The following is a 12664-nucleotide window of genomic DNA, read 5'->3' as shown; positions in this document are numbered from 1 at the left end:
AGAAAACCCCTTTAATGAGTAGGTCTGTCCAAACGGTTGACTGGTACTGTATTTATGTACATTTTATCAGAAAAACTATCAAATGACTCAAATGAAACTTTATCACATAAAGGTACTAACGACAGATATATAAACATAATTTAATACACTCAAAACAGTAGAGCATTGACAGGTAAGTGTTGGTATTGAATATACTAATATTGGTTATTGACAATGTACAGTGTGAATGATAAGTCTTACAGTAATGCGCACGATGTGGGTATTATCACGTATTTGTCATATCTAAAATGTATCCTTAAAGGAATATATACATTAAAGGGAATTTTGTGTTTGAAACAAATCTCTGCTACTGATTACTAAATAATAAAAATGTATATACGGTAATGACACAAAAGATACCATATAAACGTGCTGTTCCAACGGCACACTTGAACAAGTACTATGTTACAAACAACAAACATTGCAAGCTTCAGGTCTTTCTTGATGTGAATATTTTGTCCCAGTGAAACTAACCTGGATGTATAAAGTTGAAGTGAAAAAAAAAAAAAAAAAAAAGATGAGGCGGCGTCAGTTGTTAATGTTTCATCTTCTTTAGTCTCTCCTGTACCTTCTGTGGCTGGTCGAACTGCACCAGTCTGAGGATGTTCTTGTTGTCCATCACTCCCTGGATAAACTCCTCCTCGGTTAGCTTATCTGAAAGGACAGAATGAATAGCAGATCAAATAATAGATACATTTACAATGCTCATTGCGCATAAGGTCAAAATGCATTCATCAAAATACAATATACAATATATGTATGATTTTCTTGAACTATTCTTTGAGTGGTTCTTAAACATGAAAACAAGGCTTACCATTTTCTTTCTTGCCGAAGGAGTCCCAGATTTTATCAGCTCTCTTCTCTGGTGTGTTCTCATCATCAGGAAGACTCTTCTGGTCCTCTTTGGAGATCATGTTGAATATAGACTATAAACACAACGTTTCTTTCATCATTACAGAGATTTGAGCAGCACGCAAAAAAACATGACGTTACCACATCTCGTCTCTTACACCTATTTCATTACATCTATTTCACAATGACTCTACAACTGACCTCGACGATCTCCTGGATCTCCTTCTTGGTTATGCTTCCGCTGTGGTCGACATCGTACAGGTTGAACGCCCACTCCAGTTTCTGTATGGTCCTCCCAGAGGAGGTCAAGTGCAGGGCCATGATGTACTCCTTAAAGTCCAGCATCCCATCACTGAAGGGTTCAATATCATTCAATTACGCTGTTTCTATATCCCACAAGTGCTAATTATGCAGAGCAGTGCAAATCAGCAGGAACTTTGTAATGATCATATAATCCATCCATCACCTGTTGGAATCGAAGCTCCTGAAGACGTGGCGTGCATAAGCCGTGGGGTCTGCGTGGGGGAAGAATTTGACGTAGATGGCCTCAAACTGCTGCTTGCTGATTCGCCCACTGGGACACTCTCTCAGGAAGGTCTGGTACCTATAGAGGACGGAATAAAGATGGGATCAAACAGTAGCTACGTCTCAAATTACACCTTTCTCTCCATAAAGTGTATTTATTTTGACCGGAATTGTAAGTACCCGGTACATAGTTGCTCCTCACTGTACTTGGTGTTCAGTTTCAGCTCCTCTAGGAGATCCTTGGACAGGGAGACACTTTTGCTGTTGCCCATCTCTCCTGTGTTTCGGGATCGTTGTCCTCTATTTTTCTCTCTATTTCTTCCCTCTCTGTCCGTTGCTCTATTTTGCTCGATCCCTCCTTGGTTCTTTGTTATTTTCTTTCTCTTCCACAGTCTCTTTTTTTTCTCTGCGCTCTCATGTGAGGCGATCCACTCAATCCTAATCTGGTGCACCTCTGCTCTGACCAGAAACAAACACTGGCCCTCTTGTTCTCTGCTATTTAAATGAAGATAGATTGGTATTGGTTCAGACTGGGTGTAGGGGAGATTATAGTATACACAGCTGGTGATTTTCAGTGCACTCAACCGACACCTACATTGAAATGGATGGGGATTAAACAGCAGGGAATCTCATGGTCTAATACTGTTGGATTAGATTGGTATCAGTGTGTTACCTGTTTTACACTGATACTCAGTGATCAAAGACACTTATGAACAGGAGTCCTCATTACCACATGCTGTGATTCTGACATTGTAATTTGTCATTTACTGAGGTCAAAAAAAATGTTTTTATATATATATATAAACAGTAAATATCTCTTCAATAATGGGAATTGATGGGAAAGGATGTAAGGATGTAAAATGTATATATATCACTAGCCACGTTAAACAATGCTACCTAATATAATGTTTACATACCCTACATTATTCATCTCATATGTATACATATATACTGTACTCTATCATCTACTGCATCCTTATGTAATACATGTATCACTAGCCACTTTAACTATGCCACTTTGTTTACATAGTCATCTCATATGTATATAGTGTACTCGATACCATCTACTGTATCTTGCCTATGCTGCTCTGCTCCATCACTCATTCATATCTGTATGTACATATTCTTTATCCCCTTACACTGTGTATAAGATATTAGTTTTGGAATTGTTAGTTAGATTACTTGTTGGTTATTACTGCATTGTCGGAACTGGAAGCACAAGCATTTCGCTACACTCGCATTAACATCTGCTAACCATATGTATGTGACAAATAAAATTTGATTTGAATTTGATTGGATTTGATTTGATTATATTGAACAAAAATATAAATGCATCATGCAACGATTTCAAAGATTTTAATGAGTTCAAATCAAATGTTATTTGTCACATATACATGGTTAGCAGATGTTAATGCGAGGCTAGCGAAATTTTTGTGCTTCTAGTTCCGATCATGCAGTAATATCTAACAAGTAATCTAAGCTAACAATTTCACAACAACTACCTTGTGTAAAGGAAGTGTAAAGGAATGAATAAGAATATGTACATATAAATATATGAATGAGTGATGGCCGAACGGCATAGGCAAGATGCAGTAGATGGTATAGAGTAGAGTATATACATATGAGATGAGTAATGTAGTGTATGTAAACTTTATATAAAGTGGCATTGTTTAAAGTGGCTAGTGATACATTTATTACATCAATTTCTCATTATTAAAGTGGCAAGAGATGAGTCAATACTGGTTTAACAGTCTGATGGCCTTGAGATAGAAGCTGTTTTTCAGTCTCTCGGTCCCAGCTTTGATGAACCTGTACTGACCTCGCCTTCTGGATGATAGTGGGGTGAACAGGCAGTGGCTCGGGTGGTTGTTGTCCTTGATGATCTTTATGGCCTTCCTGTGACATCGGGTGGTGTAGGTGTCCTGGAGGGCAGGTAGTTTGCCCCCGGTGATGCGTTGTGCAGACCTCACTACCCTCTGTAGAGCCTTATGGTTGTGGGCGGAGCAGTTGCCGTACCAGGCAGTGATACAGCCCGACAGGATGCTCTCGATTGTGCATCTGTAAAAGTTTGTGAGCGTTTTTAATGACAAGCCAAATTTCTTCAGCCTCCTGAGGTTGAAGAGGCGCTTCTGCACCTTCTTCACCACGCTGTCTGTGTGGGTGGACCATTTCAGTTTGTCCGTGATGTGTACGCCGAGGAACTTAAAACTTTCCACCTTCTCCACTGCTGTCCCGTTGATGTGGATAGGGGGCTGATCCCTCTGCTGTTTCCTGAAGTCCACAATCATCTCCTTAGTTTTGTTGACGTTGAGTGTGAGGTTATTTTCCTCTCACCACACTCCCAGAGCCCTCACCTCCTGTAGGCCGTCTCGTCGTTGTTGTTTATCAAGCCTACCACTGTAGTGTCATCTGCAATCTTATAGGTCATATAAGGAAATCAGTCAATTTAAATAAATTCATTAGGCCCTAATCTATGGATTTCACATGACTGGGAATACAGGTATACATCTGTTGGTCACAGATACCTTAAAAAAAACATTAGGGGCGTGGATCAGAAAACCAGTCACCATCTGGTATGACAACCATTTGCCTCATGCCTCATGCAGCGTGACAGATCTCATTCGCATAGAGTTGATCAGGCTGTTGTTTGTGCCCTGTGAAATGTTTTTACACTCCTTTCAATGGCTGTGTGAAATTGCTGGATATTGGAGGTAACTGGAACACGCTGTTGTACATGTCGATCCAGAGCATTCCAAACATGCTCGATGGGTGACGTGTTTGGTGAGTATGCAGACAGTGGAAGAACTGGGACATTTTCAGCTTTCAGGAATAGTGTACAGATCCTTGCGACATGGGGACGTGGATTATCATGCTGAAACATGAGGTGATGAAGGCAGATGAATGGCACGACAATTGGCTTCAGGATCTCATCACAGTATCTCTGTGCATTCAAATTGCCATCGATAAAATTAAATTGTGTTCGTTGTCCGCAGCTTATGCCTGCCCATACCATAACTCCACCTCCACCATGGAGCACTCTGTTCACAACGTTGACATCAGAAAACAGCTTGTCCACACGACGCCACAAGATGCACCACTTTAATGTTTAATCAGCTTCTTGATATGACACACATATCAGTTGGATGGATTATCTTGGTAAAGGAGAAACGCTCACCAACAGAGATGTAACCAAGAGAGAAATAAGCTTTTTCTGCAAATGGAATCTTTCTGGGATCTTATATTTCAGCTCATGAAATATAGGACCAACACTTTACATGTTGTGTTTATATTTTTGTTCAGTGCATTCGGAAAGTATTCAGACCCCTTCCCTTTTCCACATTTTGTTACGTTACACCTTATTCATCAATCTATACACAATACCCCATAATGACAAAACAGGTTTTTAGAAACGTTTGCTAATTTATTACAAATTAAAAAAACAGAAATACCTTATTTACAAAAGTATTAAGGCCCTGTGCTATGAGACTAGAAATTTAGCTCAGGTGCTTCCTGTTTCCATTAATCATCCTTGAGATGTTTCTACAACTTGGAGTCCACCTGTGGTAAAATTAATTGATTGGAGATGATTTGGAAAGGCACACACCTGTCTATATAACGTCCCACAGTTGATAGTGCTTGTCAGAGCTTAAACCAAGCCTTGAGGTTGAAGGAATTGTCCGTAGAGCTCCGAGACAGGATTGTGTTGAGGCTCATATCTGGGGAAGGGTACCAAAACATTTCTGCAGAATTGGAGGTCCCCAAGAACACAGTGGCCTCCATCATTCTTAAGTGGAAGAAGTTTGGAACCACCAAGACTCTTCCTAGAGCTGGCCGGCCAAACTGAGAAATCGGGGGAGGTGACCAAGAACTCGATGGTGACTCTGACAGAGCTCCAGAGTTCCTCTGTGGAGATGGAAGAACCTTCCAGAAGGACAACCATCTCTGTAGCACTCCACCAATCAGGCATTTTTGGTAGAGTGGCCAGACAGAAGCCCCTCTTCAGTAAAAGGCACATAACAGCCCGCTTGGAGTTTGGCAAAATGCACCTAAAGACTCTGACCATGAGAAACAAGATTCTCTGGTCTGATGAAACCAAGATTGAACTCTTTGGCCTGTATGTCAAGCATCTCGTCTGGAGGAAACCTGGCACCATCCCTACGGTGAAGCATGGAGGTGGAAGCATTATGCTGTGGGGATGTTTTTCAGCTGCAGAGACTGGCAGTCTAGTCAGGATCGAGGGTAAGATGAACAGAGCAAAGTACAGAGAGATCCTTGATGAAAACCTGCTCCAGAGCACTCAGGACCTCAGACTGGGACCTTCCACCACAACAACGACCCTAAGCACACAGCCAAGACACCACAGGAGTGGCTTCAGGACAAGTCTCTGAGTGTACTTGAATGGCCCAGCCAGAGTCCGGACTTGAATCCGATCGAACATCGCTGGAAAGACTTGAAAATAGCTGTGCAACGACTCTCCCCATCCAATCTGACAGAGCTTGAGAGGATCTGCAGAGAAGAATGGGAGAAACTCCCCAAATACAGCTGTGCCAAGCTTCTAGCGTCATATCCAAGAAGACTCCAGGCTGTAATCGCAGCCAAAGGTTCTTTAACAAAGTACTGATTAATGGGTCTGAATACTTTTGTAAATAAGTTATTTCTGTTTTTCATTTTAGATGGACTTACACAAATTTCTAAAATCTTGTTTTTGCTTTGTCATTATGGGGTATTGTGTTTAGATTGCTGAGTAATATTTTGTATTGAATGGTTACCACAGTGGATATTGTCTCCTTTGGATCAAAATGAAAGTAGGTAGTTACTGCAACACAACACTTAGCAGCTGTAAGAGGTAATCTGCTGAGCAGACCCACTGCTGTGTCTGACCATCTCTGACTAATCTCAAGGGAATTAACTCAGTAAAAGCATTGAGACGCCAAGACGACGGTAAGAACAAGAACATCTCTGATTAAACCCATACATTTAAAAAGCTTTTTCTGTACATTCATTGGTGTTGTACAAATTGTATAGTTGACTTTAAAACACAGCTTTGGCTTGTTCATTGATTATGCTTTATAAGGCAAATTGAAGATTGTGGAATGAAAGGATTTTCCTCTACATATTTAGGCTTTGTTATCGCCCAGGGGAGCACCAATGGTTTTGTCGCTGTGTGCTGAGTAACATAAGAAAAGAAGAGGGAGTCTTAAATTATCCACAGCAGCATTTCACAACCTACGTAATGCTATATACCTCAGAGACGTAACATCAACTGTGAGACAATTATTAGTTCCATGGTTTCCTCCGGTTCATGTCTTACTGAAACAGGCTGATACAAGAAACCAAGTAGAGGAGAGCATTGGATACGACACACGAGTCCAGAGTCTCAGTGCCACCGATTGCACAGATACGTTCCTTATGCATCTTGTTTTGTAGAAAACTACAAGACAATAGACCGTTTGGGATGCAGGGTTGCTTGCTTTCTAGAGACGGATGCAGAGGTTGCGAGAGCAAGGTGGACAGAAATCTGATATTATTTGGTTTCCAGTGAGTCGTTTCAGGATGAATCTGGAAACCAGATTGTCTCTCGCTCCTGCTTGCCTCACTCTGCATGCGCTCTGCTCATGGTGGCTCTTGGTCGGTGAGTATCCATAGCAACGGCTCCGCTTGGGCTGCTCTGCTCAATGAGGAGACATTAGAGAGCAGTTAGTTGTATAATTACTTTTCGTCATTGTAAACTCCAACTCAAGGAACATTATGTTATGATCTTAGTCAGACATGACTGTATTGCCCAACAGAGCACGAGCAAATGGCTCAGCTCTCCACTACTGTCCCATCGATGTGGATAGAGGGGTGCTCCGTCTGACACAATCATCTCCTTAGTTTTGTTGACGTTGAGTGTGAGGTTATTTTCCAGACACCACACTGGCCCTCACCTCCTCCCTGTAGGCCGTCTCGTCGTTGTTGGTAATCAAGTCTACCACTGTAGTGTCGTCTGCAAACTTGATGATTGAGTTGGAGGCGTGCGTGGCCACGCAGTCGTGGGTGAACAGGGAGTACAGGAGAGGGCTCAGAACGCACCCTTGTGGGGCCCCAGTACACAGTTGCACAGGGCGGGGATGAGACCCAGGGTCTCGAGCTTAATGACGAGTTTGGAGGGTACTATGGTGTTAAATGCTGAGCTGTAGTCGATGAACAGCATTCTCACATAGGTATTCCTCTTGTCCAGATGAGGGGGGGGGTGTCTGGTGTGGTGGATGACTGGTGTGCTGTACTTGTTGAGTGGCTTCGCTGCAAGTACATTGTCTGTTTTGGTTATACTTTTTTTGTTTAAGTCCCCACAGCAAATGTTCCTACATCTAGTGGAAAGCCTTCCCAGAAGAGTAGAGGCTGTTATAGCAGCAATGTTCCTACATCTAGTGGAAAGCCTTCCCAGAAGAGTAGAGGCTGTTACAGCAGTAATGTTCCTACATCTAGTGGAAAGCCTTCCCAGAAGAGTGGAGGCTGTTATAGCAGCAAATGTTCCTACATCTAGTGGAAAGCCTTCCCAGAAGAGTAGAGGCTGTTATAGTAGCAATGTTCCTACATCTAGTGGAAAGCCTTCCCAGAAGAGTAGAGGCTGTTATAGCAGCAATGTTCCTACATCTAGTGGATAGCCTTCCCAGAAGAGTAGAGGCTGTTATAGCAGCAAAGGGGGATAGCAGGTGTCTGCTTACTTTTGGTCCTGTAGTGTAGTTCATGATAGTGTCTGGTTGAAAATACAATCTAGCATTAGGATGTACCAGAGGCAACCAAAATAGAGGTTGTTCGGCCAAAATAATCTTAAGACCGTAAACCCTCCCCCAGCCCCAGTCCGGGGGAGCCTGGCTACTTTGTCTATTTGGCTGGCTTGTGGAAAACACTTGTAGAGTATTCATTTGGGGCAGACAATATTGTGGATTGTCTCACATCAACTTGGAGAGGCTCTCTTCATTCTCTATTTTAAAAACAAATAGATCTTGTGACTTGTATAAGATCCTTATGCATGTACAGCAAGGAACCATTATCCACCCTCCTCTCTATCGGTCTCGGTCATCTCTGATCTCTTGTTGTTCTGCACAGGATAAGAAAGTATATGTATGTATACTGTAGAATAGGAATAGAACAGACTTGGAACCTCTAACCCTGGCAATTGGACTGTTAAACTCATGGGTACACTCACAATGGCTGCCTGGTATTGTGATGCAATTAGTTTCCATGGTAATGTGGAATGTTCATTCCAATGAGGCTAACTGATGTGGCTCGGGATGATACGTGTAGATGCGATGATGACACTGAAATGAAAGGGCCTGTCATGCCAAATAGTACCCCCAGTGTCACAATGGGATTCGATGAGACAGGCCCTTCTCTGCCAGCGTTATAATTAATCTGAAGAATGCACTGGGTGGTTGTACAGTACAAGGCATAATGTAACCATGGTAACAACCCACAATGTATCAGACTCCATAAAGGTGCGTCATGCACCTCCAGACCTGCTGCTATGATCATGCTGGAGCATGACAGAAACACACACAGTCCAGGTGGGAGGGGGGGGGGATTGAGACACACACAGCCCAGGGGGGGGGATTGAGACACACACAGCCCAGGTGGGGGGGGGGGGTTTAAGACACACACAGCCCAGGGGGGAGGACACACAGCCCAGATTGAGACACACACAGCCCAGGGGGGAGTTTGAGACACACACAGCCCAGACACACACAGCCCAGGGGGGATTTAAGACACACACAGCCTGGGGGGATTGGGGGAATTGAGACACGCGCAGCCCGGGGGGGATTGAGACACACACAGCCCATTCCCAAACAATAGACCCTTTTACTGAGATGTGGCCCTGAGCCAGAACACAACCTTGCCAATAATAAGCCATTCAAGGGCTTTGAAGGAGGAATGAACATCAATCATTCCACTGCCATCGAACTGGCTCTCTCACAGAGGTTAGAGCTGAGGGGGCTGAGGTGAAGGGGCTGAGGGGGCTTAGGTGAAGAGGGGTGAGGGGGCTGAGGTGAAGGGGCTGAGGTGAAGGGCTGAGGTGAAGAGGGCTGAGGGGGGTGAGGTGAAGAGGGCTGAGGGGGATGAGGTGAAGAGGGCTGAGGTGAAGAGGGCTGAGGGGGCTGAGGTGAAGAGGGCTGAGGGGGCTGAGGTGAAGAGGGCTGAGGGGGCTGAGGGGAAGAGGGCTGAGGGGGCTGAGGGAAGAGGGCTGAGGGGGCTGAGGGGAAGAGGGCTGAGGGGAAGAGAGGGATAAGGTGAAAAGGGCTGAGGGGGCTGAGGGGAAGAGGACTGAGGGGAAGAGGACTGAGGGGAAGAGGACTGAGGGGAAGAGGACTGAGGGGAAGAGGACTGAGGGGAAGAGGGCTGAGGGGAAGAGGGCTGAGGGGAAGAGGGCTGAGGGGAAGAGGACTGAGGGGAAGAGGGCTGAGGGGAAGAGGACTGAGGGGAAGAGGGCTGAGGGAAGAGGAAGGGGAAGAGGACTGAGGGGAAGAGGACTGAGGGGAAGAGGGCTGAGGGGAAGAGGACTGAGGGGAAGAGGGCTGAGGGGAAGAGGGCTGAGGGGGCTGAGGGGAAGAGAGGATAAGGTGAAAAGGGCTGAGGGGAAGAGGACTGAGGGGAAGAGGACTGAGGGGAAGAGGACTGAGGGGAAGAGGACTGAGGGAAGAGGACTGAGGGGAAGAGGGCTGAGGGGAAGAGGACTGAGGGAAGAGGGCTGAGGGGAAGAGGGCTGAGGGGGCTGAGGGGAAGAAGGGATAAGGTGAAAAGGGCTGAGGGGAAGAGGACTGAGGGGAAGAGGACTGAGGGGAAGAGGGCTGAGGGGAAGAGGACTGAGGGGAAGAGGGCTGAGGGGAAGAGGGCTGAGGGGAAGAGGACTGAGGGGAAGAGGACTGGGGAAAAAGACTGGGGGAAGAGGACTGAGGGAAGAGGGCTGAGGGAAGAGGGCTGAGGGGAAGAGGGCTGAGGGGAAGAGGACTGAGGGGAAGAGGACTGAGGGGAAGAGGGCTGAGGGGAAGAGGGCTGAGGGGGCTGAGGGGAAGAGAGGGATAAGGTGAAAAGGGCTGAGGGGAAGAGGACTGAGGGGAAGAGGACTGAGGGGAAGAGGACTGAGGGGAAGAGGACTGAGGGGGAAGAGGACTGAGGGGAAGAGGACTGAGGGGAAAAAGACTGAGGGGAAGAGGACTGAGGGGAAGAGGGGTGAGGGGAAGAGGGCTGAGGGAAGAGGGCTGAGGGAAGAGGACTGAGGGAAGAGGACTGAGGGGAAGAGGGCTGAGGGAAGAGGACTGAGGGGAAGAGGGCTGAGGGAAGAGGGCTGAGGGGGCTGAGGGGAAGAGAGGGATAAGGTGAAAAGGGCTGAGGGGAAGAGGACTGAGGGGAAGAGGACTGAGGGGAAGAGGGCTGAGGGGAAGAGGGCTGAGGGGAAGAGGACTGAGGGAAGAGGACTGAGGTGAAGAGGACTGAGGGGAAGAGGACTGAGGGGAAGAGGGGTGAGGGGAAGAGGGCTGAGGGGAAGAGGGCTGAGGGGGAAGAGGACTGAGGGGAAGAGGACTGAGGGGAAGAGGGCTGAGGGGAAGAGGACTGAGGGGAAGAGGGCTGAGGGGAAGAGGGCTGAGGGGGCTGAGGGGAAGAGAGGGATAAGGTGAAAAGGGCTGAGGGGAAGAGGACTGAGGGGAAGAGGACTGAGGGGAAGAGGGCTGAGGGGAAGAGGGCTGAGGGGAAGAGGACTGAGGGGAAGAGGACTGAGGGGAAGAGGACTGAGGGGAAGAGGACTGAGGGGAAGAGGGCTGAGGGGGCTGAGGGGAAGAGGACTGAGGGAAGAGGAAGGGGAGAGGGCTGAGGGAAGAGGGCTGAGGGGAAGAGGACTGAGGGGAAGAGGACTGAGGGGAAGAGGGCTGAGGGGAAGAGGGCTGAGGGGAAGAGGACTGAGGGGAAGAGGACTGAGGGGAAGAGGACTGAGGGGAAGAGGGCTGAGGGGAAGAGGACTGAGGGGAAGAGGACTGAGGGGAAGAGGACTGAGGGGAAGAGGGCTGAGGGGGCTGAGGGGAAGAGGGCTGAGGAGAAGAGGGCTGAGGGGAAGAGGGCTGAGGGGAAAACGTCTGTAGCGTCTGAACAGTTTGACCCCCTAACTAATATGACCACTCTATGGAAAGGGGAGACTCTCACAATGGTGTCCTCCGTTTTGCTCTACGACCCCCACAAGTGTCACAGGACTTATCTGAAGGAAACTGGTTTTGGTTAAAAAATAACTTTTTTATGAAAGGGATTTTTTTTTGTGTTCAAAAAACACAAATATTTGCTGAGCTTTATTAGATCTCCTAGATGTTCACTGAACAAAAATATAAACTCAACATGCAACAATTTCAAAGATTTTACTGAGTTACAGTTTATAGAGAGAAATCAGTCATTAGACCCCCACATGACTGGGAATACAGAGATGTATCTGTTGGTCACAGATACCTTTAAAAAAATGTAGGAGTGTGGATCAGAAAACCTTCTTCGAATAGAGTTGATCAGGCTGTTGAATATTGTCCCACTCTTCTTCAATGGCTGTGTGAAGTCGTTGGATATTGGCGGGAAATGGAACACTTTGTCGTACATGTGGATCCAGAGCATCCCAAACATGCTCAATGAGTGACATGTCTGGTTAGTATGCAGGCCATGGAAGAACTGGGACATTTTCAGCTTCCAATGGGACAACATTCCACAGGCCACAATCAACAGCCTGATCAACTCTATGCGAAGTCGATGTGTCACGCTGCATGAGGCAAATGGTTGTCACACCTGATACTGACTGGTTTTCTAATCAACATCCCTGATCTACTTTTAACCAACAGATGCATATCTGTATTTCCAGTCATGTGAAATTCCTAGATTAGAGACAAATTAATTTATTTCAATTGACTGATTTCCTTATATGAAATGTAACTCAGTAAAATCTTTGAAATTGTTACATGTTGGGTTTCATATTTTTATTCAAAATATACAGTATATCACTGCCAATTTTTTTTAAATGACTTGAATCTGAAAATATGTTTTTAAGAAATAAAACCTTATTCATTCCTTAAATATCTCAATGTGCCCTCAATATATTTTACCTGAACCACAAACACTTCCAAAAATAATAATATATCAATCATAATCCAGTATTTTGTTGTATCAAAGCAGCCGAAAGAAACTACCAGAGATAGTTGTAAAATAAAATGTATATCTATTTATTTATAATATGAATGGCAAA

General features: G+C 45.5%; 1 protein-coding gene across 1 annotated transcript; it reads right to left on the bottom strand.

Moving 5' to 3' along the window:
- Positions 1 to 574: 574 nt before the first annotated feature.
- Positions 575 to 1688, bottom strand: LOC135503783 (recoverin-like). The gene is made up of 5 exons (XM_064921924.1): positions 1597 to 1688; positions 1358 to 1495; positions 1093 to 1243; positions 854 to 965; positions 575 to 693 (listed from the first exon to the last, which is right to left on the bottom strand). Exons 1-5 carry the CDS (start codon positions 1686 to 1688, stop codon positions 575 to 577), a joined length of 612 nt encoding a protein of 203 aa, XP_064777996.1.
- Positions 1689 to 12664: the final 10976 nt, after the last annotated feature.

The sequence above is a fragment of the Oncorhynchus masou genome, chromosome 18 (assembly GCF_036934945.1).
Source record: "Oncorhynchus masou masou isolate Uvic2021 chromosome 18, UVic_Omas_1.1, whole genome shotgun sequence".
NCBI lineage: Eukaryota > Metazoa > Chordata > Actinopteri > Salmoniformes > Salmonidae > Oncorhynchus > Oncorhynchus masou.
This window is presented reverse-complemented; position numbering and strand designations above follow the sequence as displayed.